Source organism: Mobula birostris, chromosome 9, assembly GCF_030028105.1.
Source record: "Mobula birostris isolate sMobBir1 chromosome 9, sMobBir1.hap1, whole genome shotgun sequence".
NCBI lineage: Eukaryota > Metazoa > Chordata > Chondrichthyes > Myliobatiformes > Myliobatidae > Mobula > Mobula birostris.
In genome coordinates, this window is record NC_092378.1 from 135,906,971 (window position 1) to 135,933,171 (window position 26,201).

Genomic DNA, 26,201 nt, shown 5'->3' on the forward strand with positions numbered 1-26,201 from the left:
ATCTGCTCCACCAGTTCATCATAGCTGAACTATTTTCCCTCTTAACCCCATTATCCTGCCTTCTCCCCATAACCTTTGATGCCCTTACTAGTCAAGGACCTATCAACCGCTGTCTTAAATATATACAATGACTTGGCCTCCATAGTTGTCAGTGGCAATGGTTCCACCCTCTATCTAAAGAAATTCCTCCTCATCTGTTGTTTGAAGGCTGTGCTCTCTGATCCCAGAACCTCCCACTTTTGGAAACATCCTCTGCATGTCCACACTATCTAAGCCTTCTAATATTCAGTAGATTTCAGTGCAATCCCCCCATTCTTTTAATCACTAGTGAGTACAGTCCCAGAGCTATTGCTGCATGCATTAGCCCTTTCATTCCTGTGATCATTCTCCTGAAACTCTGAACCCTCTCCAATGTCAGCATATCCTTTCTTAGTTATGGGATCCATATACTCCAAATGTGGTCTGACCAATGTCTAATAAAGCTTCAACATTACATTACAAGTTGGAGAGGAGAAGATGGCGGCGCGACGCAGCGCGCAGCGGCCACTTCAGTGATGAATATCTGTTATCTGTCAAGTAGGGTGCCGTGCACAGTCCTGATTTGATGGAGGCAGACATGAAAGCACGGAGGAACATCTGGTGAAACGTCTGAAATGTCTGTTTCGCTGCCGCTGCTACTGTGTGATCCATAATCTCCAGAGGGGAAGGCCTCGAGTCCTCGGCTTTGCTTGTTGCTGGGCGGCTGGGGCGGGGTCGAAGCGCTCGGCAGAGATGGTGCTCGGTGTCGGAGGGCTGGTCGGAGGCTCGAAGTTTTCTGACAGACTCAGAGTCAGCTGTGGTCGGGTGCTTCCAGGGTGCTGCATTGACAAGTTTGCGGTGCTGGAGGTTCATGGCAGGGAGAGTTTCCCCCTTCTACAGTCTGCATGAGATGATGGGGCCATCGGGACTTTGAGACTTTTTTTTACCGTGCCCATGGTCTGTTCTTTATCAAATTACGGTATTGCTTTGCACTGTTGTAACTATATGTTATAATTATGTGGTTTTTGTCAGTTTTGGTCTGTCTTGTGTTTCTGTGATATTGTACTGGAGGAACATTGTATCATTTCTTAATGCATGCATTTCTAAATGACAATAAATGAGGTCTGAGTGTCCTCATAATCTAATCTAATATCCTAGTCCTCTTGAAATGAATGCTGACGTTGCATTTTGCTGCTTTTGCTACTGACTCAACTGCAAGTTAACCTTTATGAAATCCTTCACTGGGATTCCCAAGTCCCTTGAATTTGCTCCCTGTTTAGAAAATAGTTGACACCTTCATTTCATCTACCGAAGTACATGGCCATTCACTTCCTTGTAGTGTATTTGATTTGCATACTCTTGTTTCATCAACACTACCTGTCCCTCCACCTACCTTTGTATCACCAGCAAATCTGACCACAAAGCCGTCAGTTCAGTTATGCAGACCATTAACGTATTACATGAAAAGTAGTGGGCCCACTAACCCCTAGTCACTGGTAGCCAACCAGAAATGGTCCCCTTTATTCCCACTCTTTGCCTTCTGCCAGTCAGCCAATCTTCTGTTCATTCTAGTATCGCTCCTGTAATTGTTGATTTAATGGAGAAAGATGGAAGGAATCCAGAATTGGACTAAGATGAAGACTGTTAGGATGGGAAGCAGTGTCTTTCTCCAGGCTGTGAGACTGACCACCCAGGTCTCATGAAGCACTGGCAGTGTTTTACTCTTTAATTTCTAATTTGTGTCATAAATGTGTTCTATGCTAATTGTCAATCTTCTGGATTATATTGTTAATTTATTTGTGGTAATATTACTTTGTGCTTCTTTCTCCAAAGGAACAAGAACATATTCCGTTGTTCCATTTGGCAGTATACATGTATATGGTTGAATGACATTAAACTTGAAGTTGAATTGCAATATGTTAATCACTTTCTGTACATTTTTTCCCTCACCCTCTCTACATTCTCTGTATGTCATCTTTCCTCTCCTCTAAGCTCTCTGATCTTTTTGCCTTATTTTCTGATTAATTACAGTTATAATTTTATGTTTACTCTAATTATATTTCTAATGCCATAAAATGCATGAAAGTTTATTGCACATAGTATAAAATGCTTCAAGGAAAATAATTGGTATTGCAGAATTGCAATTCCATCTAGTTTTAACTTTCACGAGAAGATGTCTGAGGTAGAGTCCAGATGACATTAAACTGCACTAACATTTACTTCTATTCTTTACCGATACACTTGTATTTCATTAGTGCATTTTATTATTTTAATTTTGTGGAAGCAGTGGTAAAAGCTTATTGGCCATAGAACATCCATTCAAGATACAAGATTGTATGATAACTTATTAGATTATACAGCCAAATCTGCATTACACTATCCCATAACAGCCCACACTTCTGTGTGGAAGGCTTTCAAAGCCAAATAACATGATCCATGCTAAAAATCCAGAATCAGCATAATTTCCCATCAAAGTTAAACCAAATTGAGTAGATGACAGAGTACTTGCATTCATCAACAACGTTAACGATCTTAATGCTTAGACTTCTAACTGACCCTAAAAATGATGTAAGCTATAAATAGCACCTTTCACAGATATGAAGAATGTGTTGTAAAATTTAATGGCCTGTAAATTCATTATAAGACTGATATTCAAAATGAAATTTAGTGAGCCAGTTATAATAAGCATTCTACATGGATCCTGAACACTATGTTTAAAATTGTTTTGAAACAGTATTGAGTTGTTCCTTAGATCTCTATTTAATTAGTAATAAATTAATCTTTCATATTTTATCTAGCTGATCTTGCTGAGCTTGGTCATGGGTGTACAATTGCAATTCTCCTTCCCATCTGCCATTGAAAAGATCAGTCTTGCTTTTGCACCCCCTTGGGTTCAGTTATTAGAATGCACTTCTCCCTGCTCCTGACACTACACCGTATTTACAGTTGCTGGAAAAACTGTTTGTGAACTCTGCATTTACCTGGTTTTCTGCATTAATTACTCATAAAATATAGTCCAGTCTTTATCTAAGTCACAATAGTAGTCATACACAATCTGCCTAAACTAATAGCACAAACAATTGAACTTTTCATGTCTTTATTGAACACATTGTTTAATCATTCACAGTCCAGGCTGGAAAAAGAATGTATTTAATAACTGATAGAACCTACTTTAGCAGCAATAAGCTGCACCAAATGTTTCCTGTAGCTGCTGATCAAAGACACAACGGTGACGAGGAATTTTAGACCCTTCCTCCATAGAAAACTGTTTCAGTTCATCAATATTTCTGGGAGACCTTCCACAGGTCATGCCACAACATCTCAATTGGGTTAAGATCTAGACTCTGATTTGGCCATTCCAAAACACTGATTTTCTTTTTAAACTATTCCGTTGTTGATTTGCTTTTGTGTTTTAGATCATTGTCTTGTTGCATTATCCAACTTCTTATTAGGCTTCAGGTGATGGATGGCTACCCTGATATTCTCCTGTCAAATGTCTTGATACAATTTTGAATTCATTGTTCCCTCAATGACTACAAGCTGTTCAGGCCTTGAGGCAGTGAAGCAGCCCCAAACAATGATGCTCCTTCCACCATGCTTCACTGTTGGGATGAGGTTTTGGTGTTGGTGTGCACTGTCCTTTTTCCTCGAAACATAGTAGTGTGCACTTAACACATAAAGTCTCATCTCCCACAGAACGTTGTCCCAAAAGCATTGTGGAACATCCAGGTGGTCTTTTGCAAACTTGATGAGCAGCCTTTTTTTTTTGGAGAACAGTGGTTTCCTCTGTGGTGTCCTTCCATTAGCACAGTTCTTGTTCGGTGTTTTACTTACAGTTTATTCATGAACAGAGACTTTAGGAATTTCTAGAGATTTCTGCAGGTGGTTTGCTATTACCCTTGGGTTCTTTTTTCACTTCCTTCAGCATTGCACAATGTGCTCTTGGTGTGATCTTTGCAGGATGCCCACTCCTAGGGAGAGTAGTAACGGTACTGAATTTCCTCCATTTGTGGACAATTTCTCTTGCTGTGGACTGATGAACATCCAGGTCTTTAGAAATGCTTTTGTAGCCTTTTCCAGCTTCATGCATCTCTACAATTCTTCTTCTAAGGTCCTCTGAAAGTTGCTTTGATCGAGGCATGGTGCACATAAACAGATCTTTCTTGAGAAGAGCAGGCACTGTCAGTAAACTGACTTTGTGTGTGTCTTTTTTATCGGGCAGAGCACCTCTACAACCCACACCTCCAATCTCATCTCATTGATTGCAATACCTAACTCCAAATAGATTTTGTAGAAGACATTATCCCTGAGATTTGCATACTTTTTTGAACCTATACTGTGATTGTTTAAATGGTGTACTTATCATCGACGAGAAGTACAATTGTTTGTGTGTTATTAGTTTAGACAGATAGTGTTTCTGTTATTGTGATTTAGATGAAGATCAGACCACATTTTATGAGTAACTAATGCAGAAAACCAGGTAATTGCAAAGGGTACACAAACTTTTTTGTAACTGTAAATCTTGAGCATTGCACTTGTACATATACAGTTTTTTTTGCCCATTACCCTTAAAATCCTACATTGACATCTGTTCACATTTCTGATCTACGTAGTTTCATTGCAGCCTTTTTTTATCCTTGTTTAACTTTTATCAGCCTTTTGTTATTCAAACTCAGGTCTTCTGCATTTCCACCATATTTGGTTGTTAACCCTGTTGTGACGTTCTCTTCTAAACTCTTGTATTTCCTGGACTTTCTCCTTATGTTCTCTGTTTGCAGCCATCTATGCTTTAAATTTCTCTGAAATGCCTGGCAACATTTTTCTGTGCTAACTGTATTTTGCAAAGTTTAAAGGTTAAGGTCACTGTTTATCCAGTGTCTTAGAAGGGAATAAATCATAGGTAAATGAGAGATTATTAAGACCTCCTGTGGATTTCAACAGCTGTCATCTCGCCAGCCTGTCCAAAGTCAGAAAAGGCGGAAGTAGTAACTAGTTTTCTTTTGATACTGTTTGGTTGTGATTTGTTGGGTGTTTGGTACACATAATTAGCACTAAAGGTATGTGTGATTTACGTTTGTAGAACCATTGTGCAAGTGGATAATTATGAAGAGTAGAAAATGGTGAGTTTTTTTAGGCAAAGTTTAAGTCACCATCCCTGTTGAAAGCTTACACTGTATGAAGTTGTAAGAAGCTCCATTGGTCTTTGTAATCAAAACTTGCCATTTTGTATTGTCTCAAATTATTTTGTTTTAACCAGAAAATAAAGACTATGTTGCTTTATAGTGTATAAAATAAATATAGGTTTTGCACTTTATCATAGGAAACGTGAAAGGCTTGGCCTATTACTTGAACCCTTTGTGGGTTTAACAATTTAGCATAGTTTTAATACTGGAATAAATGAGGTATCATAACATAACACTGTTTTTCCCTTCTATTTGATTTATTATGCATACTTTAGAAGTATTATAACTATACAGTTATCTGAAGGAAAGATTTAAAACATTTAGGACTAAAATGGAGTCCTGTTCATGAGATGGAACTGTAATTAAAGCCTGTTAATCCCAAAGAACAGCCATTATGCAGCCCTCCCTTGATCAAGGTTGACCATGCACGTTGCATTCTAGCTATCTACATGATACACAAGCTAGGGCAGTATGAAGTGAAGAGCAAACTGTTGCCCATGCAGCAGGCTCCCCCTCTCCGTAGAACTGCTGAATCCAAAGGAAAGGCAAATACTGATGCAGCTTAGCACTAGTGCCTTAGTGACTCCAACTCTGTATTTTCCCTTGGGGTTTACTCCTGAAGCCTTCCCCATGAGTGGGTATAGCTGCAAGGCAGTAGAGGTTTTAGATCAGAGTTTTCTTTCTAGATGAGCTAATAACCATGGCTGACGAGCACCATCTGCCAAAAGTGGCTGGGTTTAAGACACCAGTCACCCACCTTTGCCTCTTCTGCCAGTAGAAAACTATTCCACCACTGGGAGTGGGCTTATTCTCATTACCTCCCCAGACCATGACAATCTTAAAGAACAGCCATCTGAAGGAAAGATTTAAAACATTTAGGACTAAAATGGAGTCCTTCTGATAACGCAAATTATGATCAAAAGTCCATTCTTATATGAAGATCAGTATTGAATCACTAACTCCTTTTAGCACTCAACGGAATGTCTGATTTTAATATTAAGTCTTTAAGACATTTTCCACATATTCCCAGTTTGTGTAATTGTTTTCCCCTGGAAATGAAGAATTGTCATGTGCACATAACAGTTTCTAATGCTTCCTGAAGTAAAGTACAAAAATAGTCAAGCAGTGATTTTGGATGAATTTGGACACATTGTATTTCTCAACGTTATTGCATAAGATCACAATGGATAATTAGGAGAACTAATTGAATTTTGGCACATTCCAAATGGGTTGGAGTATATACAGTAAGCATGGGAAGTTTTTCTACAACCACAGAAGACACTAGAACCATAAAACACTACAGCACAGAAAACAGGCCATTCGGCCCATCTAGTCTGTGCCGAAACTTTATTCTGCTAGTCCCATTGACCCACACCCAGTCCATAACCCTCCAGACCTCTCCCATCCATGTATCTATCTAATTTGTTCTTAAAACCTGAGTGAGCCCGCATTTACCACGTCAGATGGCAGCTCGTTCCACACTCCCACCACTCTGAGTGAAGAAGTTCCCCCTAAATCTTTCCCCTTTCGCCCTAAAACCATATAAGTGGAAAGAGCCTACTCACATTTGCTCTGTCTATACCCTCATTTTGTAAGCCCTCAAATCTCCCCTCATTCTTCTACGCTCCAAGGAATAAAAGTCCTAACCTGTTCAATCTTTCCCTGTAATTCAACTCCTGAAGACCCGGCAACATCCTAGTAAATCTTCTCTGCACACTTTCAATCTTACTGATATCCTTCCTATAGTTGGGTGACCAGAACTGCACACAATATTCCAAATTTGGCCTCACCAATGTCTTATACAACCTCTCCATAACATCCCTACTCCTATACTCAATACTTTGATTTATGAATGCCAGGATGCCAAAAGCCTTCTTTACCACCCTGTCCATCTGTGACGCCACTTTCAGGGAATTATGTACCTGAACTCCCAGATCCCTTTGTTCCTCCGCACTCCTCAGTGCCCTACCATTTACTGTGTATGTCCTACCTTGATTTGTCCTTCCAAAATGCAACACCTCACACTTGTCTGCATTAATTCCATCTGCCATTTTCTAGCCCATTTTTCCATCTGGTCCAGATCCCTCTGCAAGCTTTGAAAGCCTTCCTCACCATCTGCAACCCCTCCAATCTCAGTGTCATCAGCAAACTTGCAGATCCAATTTTCCACATTATCATCTAGATCATTGATATAGACAACAAACAACAATGGTCCCAACACAGATCCCTGAGGCACACCAGTAGTCACAGGCCTCCAGTCTGAGAAGCAATCATCCACTACCACTCTGTCTTCTCCCACATAGCCAATTTCGAATCCAGTTTACAATCTCGCCATCGATATCTAGTTTCTGAATCTTCTGAACTAACCTCCCATGTGGGACCTTGTCAAAGGCCTTACTAAAGTCCATGTAGACAACATCCACAGCCTTTCCCTCATCTACTTTCTTTGTAGGAAAGGAAAGGTACGTTGCATCCGGAGTTTCTCCGGTTAGTGGACGATTTCCCTCCACTCCTCTCGGACGTAGTGGGGAATTGCATATGAGGCAAGTTACAGCAGTGGTTTGCCATTGCCTTCTGCCGGGTGAGTTTCCAAAGAGCTTGTAACCCAGCATGGATGGAAAGCGTGCAGGGGAGCCGGCTGGATTCGAACTTGGGACCTTTTGTCCCGAAGTCTAGCACTGATGCCGCTACGCCACTTTCTTTGTAACCTTCTCAGAAAACTCTACAAGATTCGTTAAACACGGTCTACTGTGCACAAAGCCATGCTGACTATCCTTAATCAGCCCTTGGGTCCAAATACTTGTATATCCGATTTCTCAGAACACCTTCCAATAATTTACCTACTACTGATGTCAGGCTCACTGGTCTGTAATTACCTGGTTTACTTTTAGAGCCTTTCTTAAACAACGGAACAACATGAGCCACCCTCTAGTCCTCCGGCACCGCACCAGTGGCTAAGGACATTTTAAATATTTCTACCAGGACCCCTGCAATTTCTGTACTAGTCTCTCTCAATGTCCGAGGAAATATCCTGTCAGGCCCGGGGGATTTATCTATCTTTATTCGCTGTAAGGCAGCAAGCACTTCCTCCTCTTTAATCTCTATATGTTCCATGACACTACTGCTTGTTTCCCTTCCTTCCATATACACTCTGCCAGTTTCCTGAGTAAATATTGATGGGAAAAAAACTGTTTAAGATCTCCCCCATCTCCTGAGGCTCCACACATAGACAACCACTTTGATCTTCTAGGGGACCAATTTTGTCCCTTACTATCCTTTTACACTTTTTTTTAATATAATTTTTATTGAGTTTTCAAAGTAAGTACATGAGAAAATAATATCTACCCTCCCCCCTCCCCTTAACCTTCCCCCCCCCCCCAATATATACTCCTACCTAAAGAGAAAAGAAAAAAAAAGAGAACGGCCTGAATATTGGAAGGTTTGCACATGCTCCATGGGATTAAAAATAAATTTTATATATATTTGTTACTTTCCCCAAGCAACCAAGATCTTTATCATCAGAGCTGTAAATAAGGGCTCCAAATATTCAAAAATGTTTCATATTTATCTCTTAAAATCTGAAACATTACTTAGCTTCTCAACTCTCATAGTTTCCTGGGGAATCTCTTTGAACTTCATGTTGCTATGTGTTTCTCTCCCAATCATCCAGGCAAAAAGAAAAAAGAAAAAAAGATAGATGAGATACAAAAAAAGAAAAAAACAAAAAAAAAAACCCAGTAATGTTGTGAATGAAAAGGTACACAACACTACCCCCTCCATTGTGCGGGCCGTGGCTATTGCCACACTTGCAGACATGAATAACGTAGCGATTGGTCAGTATTTCTTCCAGCTCCCCCGTAACAAAAAATTGTGTGTGTGTGTATATGTATATAAAATAAAATTGTCATTATTTCCAGCTAATATTCTTCAAATTTTAACCTTTCTTCCCCTCCCTCATAATTAATAATATATTTATATATTCATCCACCTAAAAATCCAACAGGCCTAATCCTTAATCCAGTCTTCATCTTCAATCCATGTCGCTCCCCTAGGTTTGTTCTTGTATCTGTCTGGTGAATATTCAAAGAATGTCGCACAAACTCCTCCGCTTTCCGGTAATCGTCAAAAAATCTTTTTTCTCCACCAGCCAAAAAATCTTCAAGGTTGCAGGATAACGCAATATAAATTGATAACCGTGATCCCATAGGGCTTTTTTCACTGGATTAAATTTCTTCCTTCTCTTCAAAAGTTCATAACTTATATCAGGGTAGAAAAAAATTTTCTTCCCTTCTATCATCAGTGGCCCTTTTCTCTTCTTGGCAGCTTGGGCAGCCGCCTGTAAGATCCTTTCTTTGTCTTGAAATCTTTAGAATTTTATTAAAATTGATCGTGGATATTGGTCATCTTGTGGTTTTGGTCTTAGAGCTCTATGTACCCGCTCAATTTCAATTGATCGGTCTTCCTCTTTCTTTGCAAGGTTTTTGGGATCCATTTTTGAAATAATTCTATTGGATTATCTCCCTCTATACCTTCTTTAAGACCAACAATTTTAAGATTATTACGTCTACTAAAATTTCCAACACGTCCACTTTCTCCAAGAGTCGATTTCTTTCCGTGTTCCAGACAATCACATCATTTTCTGTTTTTTCCAGTCTATCGTTAATGTGCTCCATTGTTCTTTCCATCTTCTGAAGTTTCCTATCCATTTTATCCTGTCTTTTCATAGTTTTATCATAGTACATTTTCACGTCTCTAAGCTCTGTTCTTAATTTTCTTAGTTCAGCCGTTAATTGCAGTAAAGCCTCTCTTATGTCTCCGTCGTCTCCTTTACTTCCAGTCTCTTCCAGTTCTTCCTCCTCTTCTTCATCTGTATTCTCTGCAGTATCCAATTCTGACTCTGAGTCACTTTCAGTTGCAGTGGCCGTCGGTTCTTGTAGTTTAAGTTGTGTCAATTTGCGCACGTGTACTTCTTTGCACATGTGCAATTCCGGCATCTTCTTCTGAGAGACCGCTACCGCCGCCATTGCTCCCTGTTCTTCTATGCCAGAGATAAAATATGTCTCCTCCGAAGGACCGTTTTTTCTTCCCATCTCGCAGCGACTTAACAACAGACTTCTTCTGTTGCGGTTTACGAGGCATATCGTAGAGTAGTCTTACGAAATTTATAAGTAGTTTTCGGAAAGTATTTATTAACTTTACTTTGTTTAAACGGTACTTTGCTGATTTTTTACGGGAGAGCTGGAATCATACGTCTCAATCCCACGTCATCACGTGACGCCCCCCACCTTTTACTCTTAATATACTTGTAGAAATCCTTCGGGTTTACCTTCACATTATCTGCCAAAACAACCTCATGTCTTTTTGCCTTCCTGATTTCCTCCTTTAATATTTTCTTACATTTTCTGTCTGGAGGAGAGGCTGTACCCGGTGCTGTCGCAAGATCGAAGAAGATGGAGGTGCATAGCCGCCAACCCTGGATTCGGGACGGCACCCACTGACTGACTGACATTTTCTATACTCTTCAAGTACCTCATTTGGTCCTAGTTGCCTATACCTGCTATACACCTCTCTCTTTTTCTTAACCAGATCGCCAGTATCCCTTGAAAACCAAGGTTCCCCAGCTTAACTTTGCCTTTAATCCTGGCAGGAACATGTAAATTCTGCACTCTCAAAATTTTGCCTTTGAAGGCCTTCCACTTACTGAACACATCCTTGCCAGAAAACAACTTATTCCAGTCCACTCTTCCTAGATTCTTTCTCATCTCCACAAAATTGGCCTTTCTCCAATTTAGAACCTCAACTCAAGGACCAGACCTGTCTTTATCCATAATTAACTTGAAACTAATGACATTATGGTCACTGGACCCAAAATGTTTGTCTACACATACATCTGACACCTGACCTGTCTGGTTCCCTAATAGGAGATCAAGTGTTGCATCCTCTTTCATTGGTACCTCTATATATTGATTTAGAAAACTTTCCTGAACACATTTGACAAACTCCAAGCCATCCAGCCCTTTCACAATGTGGGAGTCCCAGTCAATACGTGGAAAGTTAAAATCCCCTACTATTACAGCTTTCTGTTTCTTACATCGGTCTGCTATCTCTCTACAGATTTGCTCCTCCAATTCTCTCAGACTATTGGGCGGTCTGTATAACAACCCTATTAGTGTGGTTGCACCTTTCCCGTTCCTCAGCTCCACCCATATGGCCTCTGTAAACGAGCCCTCTGGGCTGTCCTGTCTACGCACAGCTGTGATATTCTCCCTGACTAGTAATGCCACTCCTCCCCCTTTCATCCCTCCCACTCTGTCACGTCTGAAACAACGGAACCCCAGAACATTAAACTGCCAGTCCTGCCCCTCCTGCAACCAAGTCTCAGTAATAGCAATAATGTTGTAATCTCACGTGCTAATCCACACCCTGAACTCATCTGCCTTACCTACAGTACTCTTTGCATTGAAATAGATGCACCTGAGAACATTTCTATCTCATACAAACCTTTGATTTCTGTCTATACTTGCAGTTCTCGCATGACCTTTATGCTCCTCTACCTCAGTGTCTGCTATAACACTCTGGTTCCCCTCCCCCTGCAAAGCTAGTTTAAACCCCCTAGAGCAGCACTAGCAAACCATCCCACAAGGATGTTAGTCCCCCTCCAGTTTGGGTGCAACCCGTCCCATTGGAACAGGTCCACCTTCCCTGGAACAAGGCTCAATTGTCCAGAAACATGAAGCCCTCCCTCCTGCACCAACTCCTTAGCCACGTATTTAGCTGCATTATCTTTTTATTTCTAGCCTCACTAGCACGTGGCACTGGTAGCAATCCTGAGATTGCAACCCTAGAGGTCCTGTCCTTCAACTTTGCACTTAACTCCCTAAACTCTTTTTGCAGGACCTTCTCCTTCTTCCTGTCCACATCGTTGGTCCCTACATGGACCACGACATCTGGCTGCTCACCTTCCCTCTTGAGAATACTGAGAACTCGATCCAAGATACTGCGGACCCTGGCTCTAGGGAGGCAACAGACCATCCGAGGTTCTCGATTTCTCCCACAGAACCTCTTATCTGTCCCCCTAACTATAGAATCCCCTATCACTACTGCTCTCCTCTTTTCCTTCCTTCCGTTCTGAGCTGAGGGTCCAGTCTCAGTGCTAGAGACACAACCACTGCAACTTGTCCCTGGTAGGTCGTCCCCACCAATAGTATCCAAAATGGTATACTTATTATTGATGAGACTGTATCTGCAATACTGCATTAACATTTTCTCTTTTTGTAAGAGAGGGAAATATTGTTCGTTGCAATCAGTTCAGAGAAGGTTCACTAGGGTGATCCTGTATATGGAGGGAATGTTACAGTTTGAATCTCTATTCTTTGGAATTTAGTAGAATCAGGGAGGATCGTGCCAAAACATAAGATTCTGAATGTTAAGTGAGACTGTCATATTAAGGGGTTACCCATTTAATTATGAGATGGAAAGTATTTCTTCCTTGAAAAAGTTTGAATCTTTGAAATCTCTTGCCCAGAAAGCTGTGAAGACTGAATGCTTCAATGTTTTAAGTTTTTAATCAAGAGTTATGGTGAGAGGTGTCTAAATGGCCAAGACCCATTCTTGTGTATTGTTTTATGATTTATTTTAATCAATTGTTAATGAATAGGTGAAGAGTGAGACATTGATCTTTAATGGGCATAAATATTTTGGGAAATTGTTGATTTTTGAAGGTAACAATCTTGTTATTACTTTTTAAGAAAAATATATAATCTGAATTTTATCCATGCAGTTTTGGAGAGCAAGACAGATAAAAGTGGATTTAAGTTTAAATGGAAGGCTTAAAAGTCTTTGTTCTTTTATCCCTTCCCAATTTTTACTGTAGGTTAGAAGAAAATCTTTACATTGAGGACCAATGGTTATTTTTCTTTCTCCTCATTGGAACCACCTCTTTTAGTTGCATGAGGGAGTGGAAATCAGATTAGTTCTAAGAAGTTACTTCAGAAGGAAGATTGTGTGATAGCAAATGCTTTGCTCTTTATATAAAAATTGTTCTTTATGAATATACTCCCTGTTTTAAACAGCTGCTTGCTCTATAGTTTGTATATTCTGAAGCCTTTTTTTAAAGCCTCTGCTTACTTGTAAATGTTCAGAAAATTGAACTGAATGTGGTTACACATTGTGATAACCAACTCAAAATTATTTTCAATGTCACAAAGTTTGAAAGGCTGATTGAAAATAACAATCATTGTTAGCTTTTGATGTACATAACTGCTGAATGGTAATTTCATAAAGGTGCAAAATTTGGTGAATCTTGCTGTTAGCAGTATTTGATTTTTGTGTTTGTATAATCTGCTGCCAAGCATAATCCTGTTGTCCTTAGTTTGACTGATAGCATTCATGGCAAGACTCTTGGCAGTGTGGAGGATCAGAGGGATCTTGGGGTCCGAGTCCATAGGACACTCAAAACTGCTACGCAGGTTGACTCTGTGGTTAAGAAGGCATACAGTGCATTGGCCTTCATCAATTGTGGGATTGAGTTTAAGAGCCGAGAGGTAATGTTGCAGCTATATAGGACCCTGATCAGACCCACTTGGAGTACTGTGCTCAGTTCTGGTCGCCTCACTACAGGAAGGACGTGGAAACTATAGAAAGGGTGCAGAGGAGATTTCAAGGATGTTTCCTGAATTGGGGAGCATGCCTTATGAGAATAAGTTGAGTGAACTCGGCCTTTTCTCCTTGGAGTGACGGAAGATGAGAGGTGACCTGATAGAGATGTACAAGATAATGAGAGGCATTGATCGTGTGGATAGAGGCTTTTCCCCAGGGCTGAAATGGCTAGCGCACGAGGGCATAGTTTTAAGGTGCTTGGAAGTAGGTACAGAGAAGATGTCAGGTAAGTTTTTTACGCAGAGAGTGGTGAGTGCATGGAATGGACTGCTGGCGGCAGTGGTGGAGGCAGAAACAATAGGGTCTTTTAAGAGACTCCTGGATAGATACATGGAGCTTAGAAAAATAGAGGGTAAGCCTAGGTAGTTCTAAAGTAAGGACATGTTTGGCACAGCTTTGTGGGCCGAAGGGCCTGTAGTGTGCCGTAGGTTTTCTATGTTTCTATGATTGGAGTTTTATTCTAAGCTTGAATGAAGTAGAAAAAGGTTGATGAAAAATCTGAATTAGCAAAAGTAAATTGATTGACTGGTGATCTGTTTACAATGTTTCTGTGATGAGAAGAGCCAACAAGTGCTTTGCAGTTCATTTCTGCTAGCTCTGACATCTTGGTGTTATAAGCCAAATACTGCTAGGCATAAACAATGCAGTAATCCCAATTAACCTCGCCTTTTATAAACTGCATTCCTTGAAATATAAAACATCTCCAGACCTGCACTTGTCTCTCCATGAAGCAAACTGATGTACTAGGTGGACTGGGTCATATTCTGTGAATAAGTGTCCTTGTTTCTTGTTATTTTTGATGAGTTTAGGTTTGGCAACCCATTAAATTTTCCTCAAGTGCCACCTGGTGGCAGATTCCAGAAAAGCATGGGATATGGAAATAATTATCATTGTGAATAACAAAAACAACAGGAATTCTGCAGATGCTGGAAATTCAAGCAACACACATCAAAGTCGCTGGTGAACGCAGCAGGCCAGGCAGCATCTGTAGGAAGAGGTGCAGTCGACGTTTCAGGCCGAGACCCTTCGTCAGATCATTGTGAATAATGTTTTAAAGTTCTGGGGAACATAAGAAAATTGGAGGGGGGGTGATCTCATTGCTGTAAAGAAGCACACATAATTTCTTTCCATGTTCTGTTTGGAGTGATGATTTTGTTTTTTTCTAATTTTAGAAAGATGGATCGAACTATTATAGTACCCCTTTTAATGATGACAAAAGGGAAGATGAAGAAATTGAGACCTTGGCAAAGAAATTTGAAGAAAAATATGTGAGTTTAGCTTCTTTATTTCTCTTAGTAAGTTATCAAGAAGACAAAATGGCTTTTTAATACAAAAGGTAATTCCCAAGTGTTTATCTTGTAAGGTGTCTAGGAATCAAACAATAAGGTTGATCATTTGTGGTCTGAATTATCAGGTACAAATTTAATTACATCTGTAGGGCTCTATGTAAAAGTTCTAAATGTAGGGCACGTTGCTTTCTAAAACAAGATTTTTTTTCCTGAATCTTTCCATGTATTTGAATTCATTAATCATGAGACACAATTAGAGTCATTGTTATTCAGCACAAAAATTGACCCCCTCACCCCACTGAGTCCACAACAAAGATCAAGAACCCATTTATCTAATGCTACACTGCTCCCATTTTATTCTTCCCATCTAACTAGTCTTCCCCACCTCTTCCACCTAGCCATGCTGAATTCTGCCTCTCACCTACAAAAGTGGAAATTGACAGTGGCTAGTTAACCATAAGTCTTTGGTGGTGGAATAAGTTAGAGCACCTGGTGGAAGCTCTCAGGGTCACGGAGGACAAGCTAACTCCACACAGGCAGCACTGGAAATCAGGACTGAACCTGAAGCTGGAGTAACAGCAGCACCACTAGCTCTGCCACTCTGCTGCCCTTGATAAAATTGGTTTTGTCATTCAATATAGAATGAACATTCGTGTTTCATTTGTGGTGGTTTTTAAATTGATACATTTCTTTTTCAGATGTGCATGATAGACATACATCTAGTGTGTTTACCAACCTTTAAATTGTTTTTTTTCCCTCCAACACAGAGGTTGCTACTTAGCACATGACTACTTTTTCATAACTTGTTTACTATATAAAAAAAATAAAAACAAATGTGCAATTGCCCAGCCTGCTTCTGGTGTGAATTTTTATAGTGTAATGTGTAACTTTTATGGTTACGTTGGTGGGGTCATGATCTAGAGATCTAGAAGTGTGTTCAATCCATCTGTGGCGAGTGGAGAATTCAGATTTGAAAAATCTATTGAATGTTCATTAAGGATAATGGCATCCTTGTCTAGGTTGACCCTTATTGCTCAAGACACCCTGCAATTTGGTTAGCTTAATCCATAAATGATCTAGGAAGCCATCACCTTCTCAAAGGCAGCTAGGATATAATAAATGCTTGTCTTTCTGGCTGTTAGTGGTAAAAGAGTAGGAAAAAAACATATAGAACTTTGATTTAGAAAACAATCCAAAAGCTCCAGAAGTACAGCAGCACTTGGGAACATTGTGATATGAATTTACTGATGTATTCATGACAATAAACAATGAAAAAGACTGAAGCTTACATGAAGTGCAAATGTAGGTTGATAATCTATTGACAAATTCCAGTGACACATTTTTTGTATTGCATGTCTAAAAGTGATCCTTAATCTCTCTTGAAATACCCAAACATAAGTGCCATTGCTGTTCTGTCAGTTGTTGCTGTCAAGCAGTTAGAAATAGACTCTAAATAAAAGTGATATCAGCAAAACAGAACTTAAAAAAAATTAGTTTAGCTGTGATTGTACTTCAGAACTTTTCACTTGTTTATTTCTAAATTTGCTGGACCTTACTGCCTGTTATTATTGATTATTGCCATAATACTCGAGGAGATTTTCATAATTGAAAGTTGTCACAAGCTGAATAGCAAGCCACAAGATCATTCTTCTATCCTGGTATAACTTGATATCAACTAAAGTGATGATTTGTTTTGTATAGCACAAGGATCCTTGTAACCCACACTCTTAACTTGAACTTGGGTTTTGTCTATTAGGCTGGATGTCAACCCCATGATTCACAGTATCAGAGCTTTTGTCTCTAGTTGCCAGGACTGGAATGTGATTTGAACTTTTAACAAATCTGACTGGGGTGGTTTTGCTTTGAGAAGTGCAATTGTCTGTAAACTAACAGGTGGCAGCACTCCAACATTTCTAATTTGGTGATGAGAAGTTGTTTTCCCTTAACTGCATGAAATGAGAGTGAAATCTGATTGATTTAAAAAATATTAACATCATTACAATTAATGAAGTCTGTTCATGTATAGTTTTTACTTTTTAGGGCCCAAAAAAACGTAGGAAGGATCGTATCCAAGATCTTATCGACATGGGTTATGGATATGATGAAACTGACCCATTTATAGATAACTCAGAAGCTGTAAGTATAAGCAATTAATATCGTCAGTAAGCAACAGTGATAAGTCAAAGTAAATAAAGCACTTTATTGCTTGGATGTAAAAAGCAGTAATCAGATGAAATTTTCTTCCAACTATTTACTTGTAGCTTGCACGCAGTGAAGTACTGTAGCTTTAATGCACAATGTTTGAAGCAAACATCACTGTTCTTCTGCAACTTAGAATAGTTGTTCAGTATCCCAGCAAAACACCTTCAGAATTTTTGTGTTCTTCCGTTCTGTAACTGTTTGCTATATTCATTATTTTAAGTAATATAAAACCCACATAAGAGCAAAGACCAAGTTGAGTGAAAGCTTTTGAAAAACAGCTCTTGTGTTCTCGCAATCGGTTTTGTTCATCTTTAAATTTGTAAGATTTTTGCTTATCAACTACTCATTCAGCATTTCCACAAGAAGAAATTCCTTGAACCAGAAAGAGTGAATCTTTGGAACACTTTTTGTGATATCACTCTGGAGGAACATTGTATCATTTCTTAATGCATTCATGCATTTCTAAATGACAATAAACAAGGACTGAGTGTCCTCATAATCTAATCTAATCAAATGGAACCCAGAAGACTTTTTTTGCATATATTGAAGAAAGAGGTTGATTTTTTTTTGGATATTTATGAGAATCAGAGGGTGTGGGAATCAATCGGGGAGTGGGTGCTAAGGTAAAAGATCAATCTTGATCTTATTGAATGACAGATAAGATTGAATCAAAAGACAAAGTGCCACTTGTAATAAGTATGAACAACTTCTACATTGCCATCATGAATATACATAATTCATGTTTTTCTCCATCTTCTTCCTCAAACTCTTTGGCAGTTTGAAACTTGTTTACCGATTTGAAATACTTTAATCAAAAAGAGAATTTTTAAAAAATGAGATGGAAAGTCTCTATATGAATTGAATAGCCTGGCCACCTAATGTCATCTCTCTTTGTGGTGCTTTAGTACGATGAACTTGTTCCAGCCTCCTTGACCACTAAGTTGGGTGGTTTTTACATTAATAGTGGAACTTTGCAGTTCCGTCAAGCATCTGAATCGGATGGGGATGATGACTTTATAAAGGACAAGAAAAAGACAAAATCTCCAAAGGTGAGCAAAAATCATTATTCAGTGTAACATTTTTCACAGTTAATTTGTTATATTAGTTGTTTGGATTTTATCTTAGAGTCAAGTTGATGTATGATTATCAAAACCTATAAATCTTTACACAGAAAGGTGTTTGGCTCATCGCAAGCTTGCTATTGTTTAGATAAAATGAATGGCTTTAAATAAACATCTTTTCACACCCTTTGTGAAAATTAGTAATTGAGAATACATAGGGAAGTGATTGTGACTGTTTTGGAAATAAAATTTAAAAGTCCCACTTACTTAAAATCTACCTCTTTATAATCTGAAAAACCTTTCTTGGTTTCTCTCTTTCCCTTTTCTACTTCAGTGCAAAATAATCTGAAGAATCTTTGATTCGGCCTATTATAAGACCAGGCAGCAGAATTTGGCCATCTGGCCCATCGAATCTGCTCTGCCATTCAATCATGGCTGACCTTTTTTTTTCTCCTCCTCAAACCCAGTTCCCGGCCTTTGCCCCGTAATCTTTGATGCCATGTCCAATCAAGAACCTATCAATCTCTGCCTTAAATACACCCAATGACCTGGCCTCCACAGCTGCATGTGGCAACAAATTCCACAAATTCTTTGGCTAAAGAAATTTTTCCACATCTGTTTTGAAAGGGCACCTCTCTATCCTGAGGCTGTGTCCACTTGTCCTAGACTCTCCCACCATGGGAAACATCCTTTCCACATCTACTCAGTCTAGGCCTTTCAGCATTCAAAATGTTTCAGTGAGATCCCCATCCTTAAATTCCAGTGAGTACAGACCCAGAGCCATCAAACGTTCCTCATATGATAACCCTTTCATTCCTGAAATATCCTTGTGAACCTCCTCTTCAGTGCCAGCACATTTTCTCTAAGATGAGGGGCTCAAAATTGTTCACAGTACTCAAGGTAAGGCTTCACCAGTGCCTTAAAGCCTTGCATCACATCCTTCCTCTTGTATTCTAGACCTCTTGAAATGAATGCTAACATGGCATTTGCCTTTCTCACCACTGACTCAACCTGCAAGTTATCCTTCAGTGTTCTGCACACGAACTCCCAAGTCCCTCTGCATCTCGGATTCCTGGATTTTGTCCCCGTTTCAAAAATAGTCTGCACATTTGTTTCTACTGCCAAAATGCATGACCATGCATTTTCCAACATTGTATTCCGTTTGCCACTCTCTTGCCCATTCTCCTAATCTGCATCCTTCTGCATCCTTCCTGTTTCCTCAACACTACCTGCCCCTCCACGAGTCTTAGTATCGTCTGCAAACTTGGCAACAAAGCCATCTATTCCATCATCTAAGTCATTTATATACAGCATAAAAAGAAACTGTCCCAACTTAGACCCCTATGGAACACCAATAGTCACTAACAGCCAACCAGAAAAGAATCCTTTTATTCCCACTCGCTGCCTCCTACCAATCAGCCAATGCTCTAACCATGTTAGCAACTTTCCTGTAATTGTCTTCAACTCCTAGCACAATGGTGATTAATCTTCTATATGCTTTTGTACTTTCAAAATCCTCTTAAAATTAATGTTCAGTTCGTATAAAATAGCATAAGTCATAATTTAAAATTGTATATTCATGCTTTTAAGCTCTGAATTTTTAATTTTCCTGTTTAAACAGAATTAAATAACTAAAGAACAATGTTGGCATTGAGTTATGAACTATAAGCATCCATGCAAATCTTCTGAACAATCTTAGTTTTTTTGCTATATTGTAATTTTAATTTTATATGCAACAAACAGCAAGCATTTCCTCTAGGACATGTTATCTTGAAAGATTAAACTCCTTGATTTGCCAAGAAGATTTCCTCTGTAACCCCTTACCTTTATTATACTGACTTTCTATCCAAGCTTTGAGACAATCTATCAGCTAAATATTTCAAGCACCAATTTGCCCAATGACTGGACAAGTCAATGGTGTAAGGGTTGAAGCTGCTAACACACAATATTAAAATGAATATATGTGGATTTCAATCATTTATTGCACCTTGGTTCACCTGATATCTTCATTGTTTTCATACTCTTTGTTTTGTAAAAGAAACGGAAGTTAAAAGAAGGAAATGAAAAGATAAAGAAAAGGAAGAAGGATGATGGGCATGAAAAAGATAAGAAATCTCAAAAATCAAAAATTTCTAAACAGTCTGGGTAAGTTGTATAAAATTTTAAAAATATGCTTTACATAAGTGACATAGCATTAATAGTTGAAAAAGATTGTAATGTGGGCAGTTTACTTTGTAGATCCACATAAGAAATATTGTGCTCCTATGGTATTGCAGTCACTTGGTCATACTTTATTGTCATCTTCTCAAACTTGGGTACAAGGTGAACTAGATGAAGTAGAATTGTCTATAATGGTTCAACCTCTAAATATTTAAAAGAATGCTGAATATGCTGTGGCATTACATCTTCATTTTTAAAGAATCCTCTGGATACTAATTCTTGGTCACAAGCAATAGCTTGTTCTTTCCTTGAGGAGAAATGTGAATAAAGCAGGCAAGTTGAACTGGTACACTTTACTGCCACTTGTTAACCCTGTTATCTAAGTTTTACTAATTGGACTTTAGATACTGTGCAAGTGGAAAGTTTTTTTTTGTGATGGTCTTCAGAACTAAATTTAGTGAGAAGTCAAAAGCAGAATTAAGCAACAGTTATACAGACATGCTGAATGAGCCAAATTGAATGCTTCTCTTAAGTTATAATTGTATTAACATACTTTCAGAATGTAATATATTTCAGGGGAGGGGGCGGAACTTGGCTCTGATTTTTCAGGTGTAGATCCAAGATTGTTTAATGTAATTTTCAGTATATAAGTGTAAAGCAGAACAAAGTGATTGTTACTCTGGATCCAATGCAACCCAAAAAAAACAAGATAAAGAGCACAATAATAAAAACAACACAACAAATATAAATACTTAAGATAGCTTGTATGCATTGTTTGTTTGTCCATAAAATGATGATGGGCACAGGAGTGTCTGCATATAAGGTGACTGACAGGAAAAGAAAGTGTTGAGGACTGAGTGAGTGAGTGGTTGAAGGTGTTTACTGGCCTTACTGCTTGGGGAAAGTAACTGTTTTTGTATCTAGTGGTCCTGACATGGTTGCTACTTGGTCTCCTCCCAAATGGGAGTGGGACAAACAGTACATAGGTAGGGTGGGCGGGATCCTTCATGATGATACTGGCCCTTTTCTGGCATCTTTCTGTATATTTGTTCTTGATGGCAGTAGGTTGGTGCCAGTGATGTGTCGGCAGGTTTGTCTACCCATTGCAGAGTTTCCTGTCTACCGCAGTGCGGTTTTCTTACCAATGCTGTGATGCAGCGTTTTAGAATGCTCTCTACTGCACATCTGTTGAAGGACACGAATATAGATGTACACAGTTCTATTCTCTTCAGCCTCCTAAGAAAGTATCAGCATTGAGCTTTCCTGATTGTGTAGAATGTGTTCTGGGACCATGAGAGACTGTGTGAGATGTGCACTTCCAGAAGTGTGAAACTGCTCGCAGTTTCCACTACTGTGTCGCCAGTGTAAAGCAGGGTGTGAGTAGTGTGAGTTCTCCTGAAGTCAATAATACCACGGTAGCATAGCCGTGAGTGCGACACTATTGCAGCTCAAGGCATTAGAGTTCAGAGTTAAATCCTGATGTCTTCTGTAAGGTGTTTGTGCATCCTCCTGCTGGAGGATTCCCCTCCTTCCCCCCCCCCCCCCCCCCCCCAATATCCAAATCTGGATTTGCTGGTGATGCAGCTTGAAGGGCCTGAAGGACTTATTCCGCTCTGTATCTCTAAATAGAAATTTTTTTAAATGACCATTTCCTTTATCGTGCTGACATTGAGGAAGAGGTTATTTGATTGGCACCAGGCCTCAAGCTCTAATACCTCCTCTCTGTAGGCCATCTCATCGTTGTTGGTGATGAGCCCCATCACTGTCATGTCATCAGCAAATTTGTCAATGTGATTACTCGGGTGTTTGGCTGTGTAGTCACGTGAGCAGCATGTGCAGCAAAGGGCTCAGTACATAGCCCTGGGAGGGGGGGGGCACTCATGTTGAGGATAATGGGGAGGGAGGAACAGTTGTGTAATGTGGAATCATGAAAAATTTCAAATCAAAATTAGTCTCTAAACAAATAGTATGGCCAACTGTTTCCCTTCTAAGTCTCTAGAAACATGTCTTGGCTGTTCTTGCAATTGGTATACATGCTGAGAATGTTGCTGCTTAACCTTAACCAATTTTTCCTCAGTGTATTTGGAAACTAACTTGGAGTGATAAGGTTGTTCCTCAGTCACTGAACATACTGATTTGTTCCAACCCTGCTTCAAGCTCGACTGACTAGTAGAGAATAAAGTTTGCTAATCTCTAGTATTAATCTGCAAAACCTTGTATTTTTGTTAGGGGCTAAATTCTGTGCATCCATTAAACATCTTGTAGAATAAGAAGTAAGAAACAAATTAAGAAAATTCATTTCGTCTTTGTAAGTGATTTGGATCAGGCCGCACAGTTGAAAGGAACGTGATCAACCTGCTTTTGTTGTCCATTGCAACAAGTGATGCTTTCAAAGGGGGGAAAATGACACACATTCTCTTCCTTGCAGAATTAGGATCCAAGTATCAAGTGACTTGATTCAAAGTTTGAGATTAAGTCTAAAAGTCTCACAGTTGTTTCATATGTTGTCTTTCATTTCATATCATGCAAAGTTTCAGGTAAAACTGACATTTTTTAATGAACCTTTTGAGTATTAGTTGATCTAAGAAGTCCTTTGAGCACATGGAAAACATGAGTTCAAACATTGCTGTTATTCTGGATGTTCTTTACTGTTATCCTTCAGTGATATTTGATGTTTTCTAATCAGCAGGATAATGCCACTGAATGTCAGTAAAGAAGAAAAAAAGAAGAAGAAAAAGTACATGGGGGCATTAGGTGTGAGAGAAATGTTAAAAAAATTTGAGAAGGAGAAAGAAGCCTTGAAGAAACGAGAGGATGTGAAGAACTTGCCAGTCTTACAGACAGCAGCTGTTGCTTCTCACAAAACTGACAGTAGCTCAGTAAATAACATTTCAGATCCTTTGCTTTCACTTATTGGATCTGCTAATGATGGTGATCTTCTGCATGTAGCCAGCACTGTGGATCTAGAAATAGATCTAGACCGTCTTCTGAATGACTCACCCACAGGCAGTCCCCTTAATGATTTTGATGATGGCAGTGATCCTCTTCCTACTCTGCAGCACTCAGCAATGGGGCAGATACCAAAGCAGGTCCCAACATTGCCTGAAGGACTTCCTTCACTACTAGAAAAATGCATCAAAGAACTAACACAGGTAAGACCTTTCAGAAATATTTAACCCACTGGAGTAAAGAAATCAATGTATATAAGATGCTCAAAGCAAATGTGTCCACACATTTATCCTCAAAAGCGATAGGGATGTACACTGAGGATGCATGAAAGTCCACGTAACATACAAATTGTTCTTATTAAGTTAGATTCATAGAGCACTACAGCAGAGAAACAGGCCTTCAGCACATCTAGTCTGTGCTAGACATCTAGTCTATTAATCTGTGTAGTCCCATCAACCTGAATCCAGACCATAACTCGCCAAAATCCCTTCCCATCTTAAATATTGAAATCAAATCTTAATCCATCACTTCTGCTGGCAGTTCATTCCACACTCTCACCACCCTCTGAATGAAGGAGCTCCCCCTCATATTATTCTTAAACACTTCACCTTTTACCTTTAGCCCATGACCTCTACTTCTAGTCTCACCCAACCTCTGGGGGGAAAAAAACCTGTTTGCATTTACCCTATCTATGCCCCTCATTGTATCATAATTTAGATTGTATCTCACGCTAATGATGCTAAAAGATACTGGTAATTCTGCTGCTATGTTTTTGCCATCAGTGTAGAGCGTAAGTATTACTCATTCAAAACTTCCAGCCCCATACGGAATGGAAAAGTAAAAGAATTGCTTGTCTTGGTTATGGGAGCTAGATCATTATGGCGTGGATCAATTGCAATATATGATCTGAAAGTTGTATCATATTAGATACTATACTGCATTCTTCTTGAAGGTTAACCACCAGGTTTTACTCTTAGAAACTAAGATGATTAAGATGGTGTTTTTTTTTTAAAAAATAGCTGTGTCCCATGTAAAGTTCTCTTTCCCTCCCATTTGCCTTGTTGTACTGAATGTTAAAGTATGCACCTCTATATGGAAGCAACATACCAATTGAGCTGTGACTTTGACTGTTTTGGTTGTGAAAGGTAATGAGGGAGTGATGCTTTTGGGGTGTAGTTAAAGCCAATATCTATTATAAACTTCAAATTACAGGATGATTGTGGAGTTCTCCTCTCATTACTGTTCTAAAAGCATATGCAGGCATTATAAGTGAGATGTTCATTAACGTTGGTGTTATTCCATATACAAGCAAACAACCAGTTGAAGTTGTACTTTTTGTCACCTGGAGCAACCAGGTAGGAAAATTAGTGTACTTACTCTTGCCGTTAGCACCATCTGTACTAGTTGTTACATGCTCAAGTACACTGAGTATTTAGGCAGGTAAACTGAAGTGGACAACATCAGAAATCCATTGTTTACCTCTTGATTCAAACAGCAGGAGCAATTTGGTTTGCAGCTGGTATTTTCTGAATTTATTAAACAATACCACTGGAAGTTCAAATAATTGATTAAGAACATTGACCATTATAAATTAATTTTCAAAGGTGATCAGTATCTTCTAAGATTATTTCCAGCAGCCAAGTACCTAGGAGGCTATTGTTGACTTTTTTATTTTCCTTCTGTGTTATTTAGTTACTATCAAGTTTTGTTTATGATAAGCAGATGCTGAAGATTCTCAGAAACGTCTGGTGTTGAATCCAATTGAAATTCTCTTTGGAAGTGGCTGGAAGTTAGAGAGGGAAAGTGTTGATGCTATTTTTGTCTCGTAGGCTGCCAAAGCATCAGAAGGCGAGGGGAAGCAGAAATTCTTCACGCAGGATGTCAATAATATTCTACTAAAGTGAGTAGTAGAATAGAATAAATGATAATTGTGGCAAATAGTTTTCTTTTAAAATACATTGGTCTTTTCTCTTTTTTAAAAAAAAAATCAGTGAGCATTGACCTAATTAATTTAAAATGGAGATGACTTTATAAAAGATGCAGAAAATATGTTACCACTTTGGACCGTTCAGAAATGGGGAACATTTAAGATTTTCACCTGTACTCCTTATTGGATTGGTGAACATTCATTTTGGAATAGTTACTATGAATAGAACAGGTGTTTATAATATAAAACTGGATAAGTATATTTGGAGGGGGAAAAAAGAAACAAAAGCTAATGCTGATAGCATTCAAACATTGAAGTGTGAGGAAATTTTGAGCTGAATGACGTATGTTGATGTTGTAATTTCTATTTAATTAAGTTTATTATAAAAAATGAAGCAAAAATAACTTGTTAAATGAGTAATGAATTTGAACAGAAAGGACAACTGGAAGTTGTCCGGGTTAAAAATATTGCTCAACGTGAGACCTGCCAGCTGCTAATTTCAGAACTAATTCTGAACTACAGAAAAAGAGAACACTTTTATTTCTACTAAGAAACAGCAAGTGTTTATTTTGATAAATCTATGAGATCTATTTGTCATTCCTGTTGCATGTCAAAGTATTTTTAAGGGCACCAAAATCCGATCAGATATATAGAGTTCTTGCTTTTTGATTAGTTCCACAAACCAAAACTCATATATTCCCACTACCAGGCTGTATTGTGCAGATATGTTTGAATATTTGAAGATTTATTATCA

The 26,201-nt window shown here is 38.9% G+C and overlaps 1 protein-coding gene across 7 annotated transcripts in view; it reads left to right on the forward strand.

Annotated features, from left to right (window-relative positions):
- The window catches only part of LOC140203109 (ubinuclein-1-like), a 65,977-nt gene that overhangs the window by 10,275 nt on the left and 29,501 nt on the right, over nt 1-26,201 (forward strand). For 4 of the 7 annotated variants that reach the window (XR_011887286.1, XM_072268928.1, XM_072268924.1 and 1 more), the window contains exons 2-7: nt 15,032-15,127; nt 17,189-17,284; nt 18,256-18,399; nt 20,450-20,556; nt 23,258-23,723; nt 25,350-25,420. Coding sequence is in view for 6 of the 7 variants with exons in the window: in XM_072268928.1 (XP_072125029.1) it covers nt 15,032-15,127; nt 17,189-17,284; nt 18,256-18,399; nt 20,450-20,556; nt 23,258-23,723; nt 25,350-25,420 (980 nt within the window). In the remaining variant the exon portion in view is untranslated. Of the gene's footprint in view, nt 1-15,031; nt 15,128-17,174; nt 17,285-18,255; nt 18,400-20,449; nt 20,557-23,257; nt 23,724-25,349; nt 25,421-26,201 lie in introns of those variants that run through there. The other 3 variants (XM_072268927.1, XM_072268925.1, XM_072268929.1) reach the window with 2 other exon arrangements.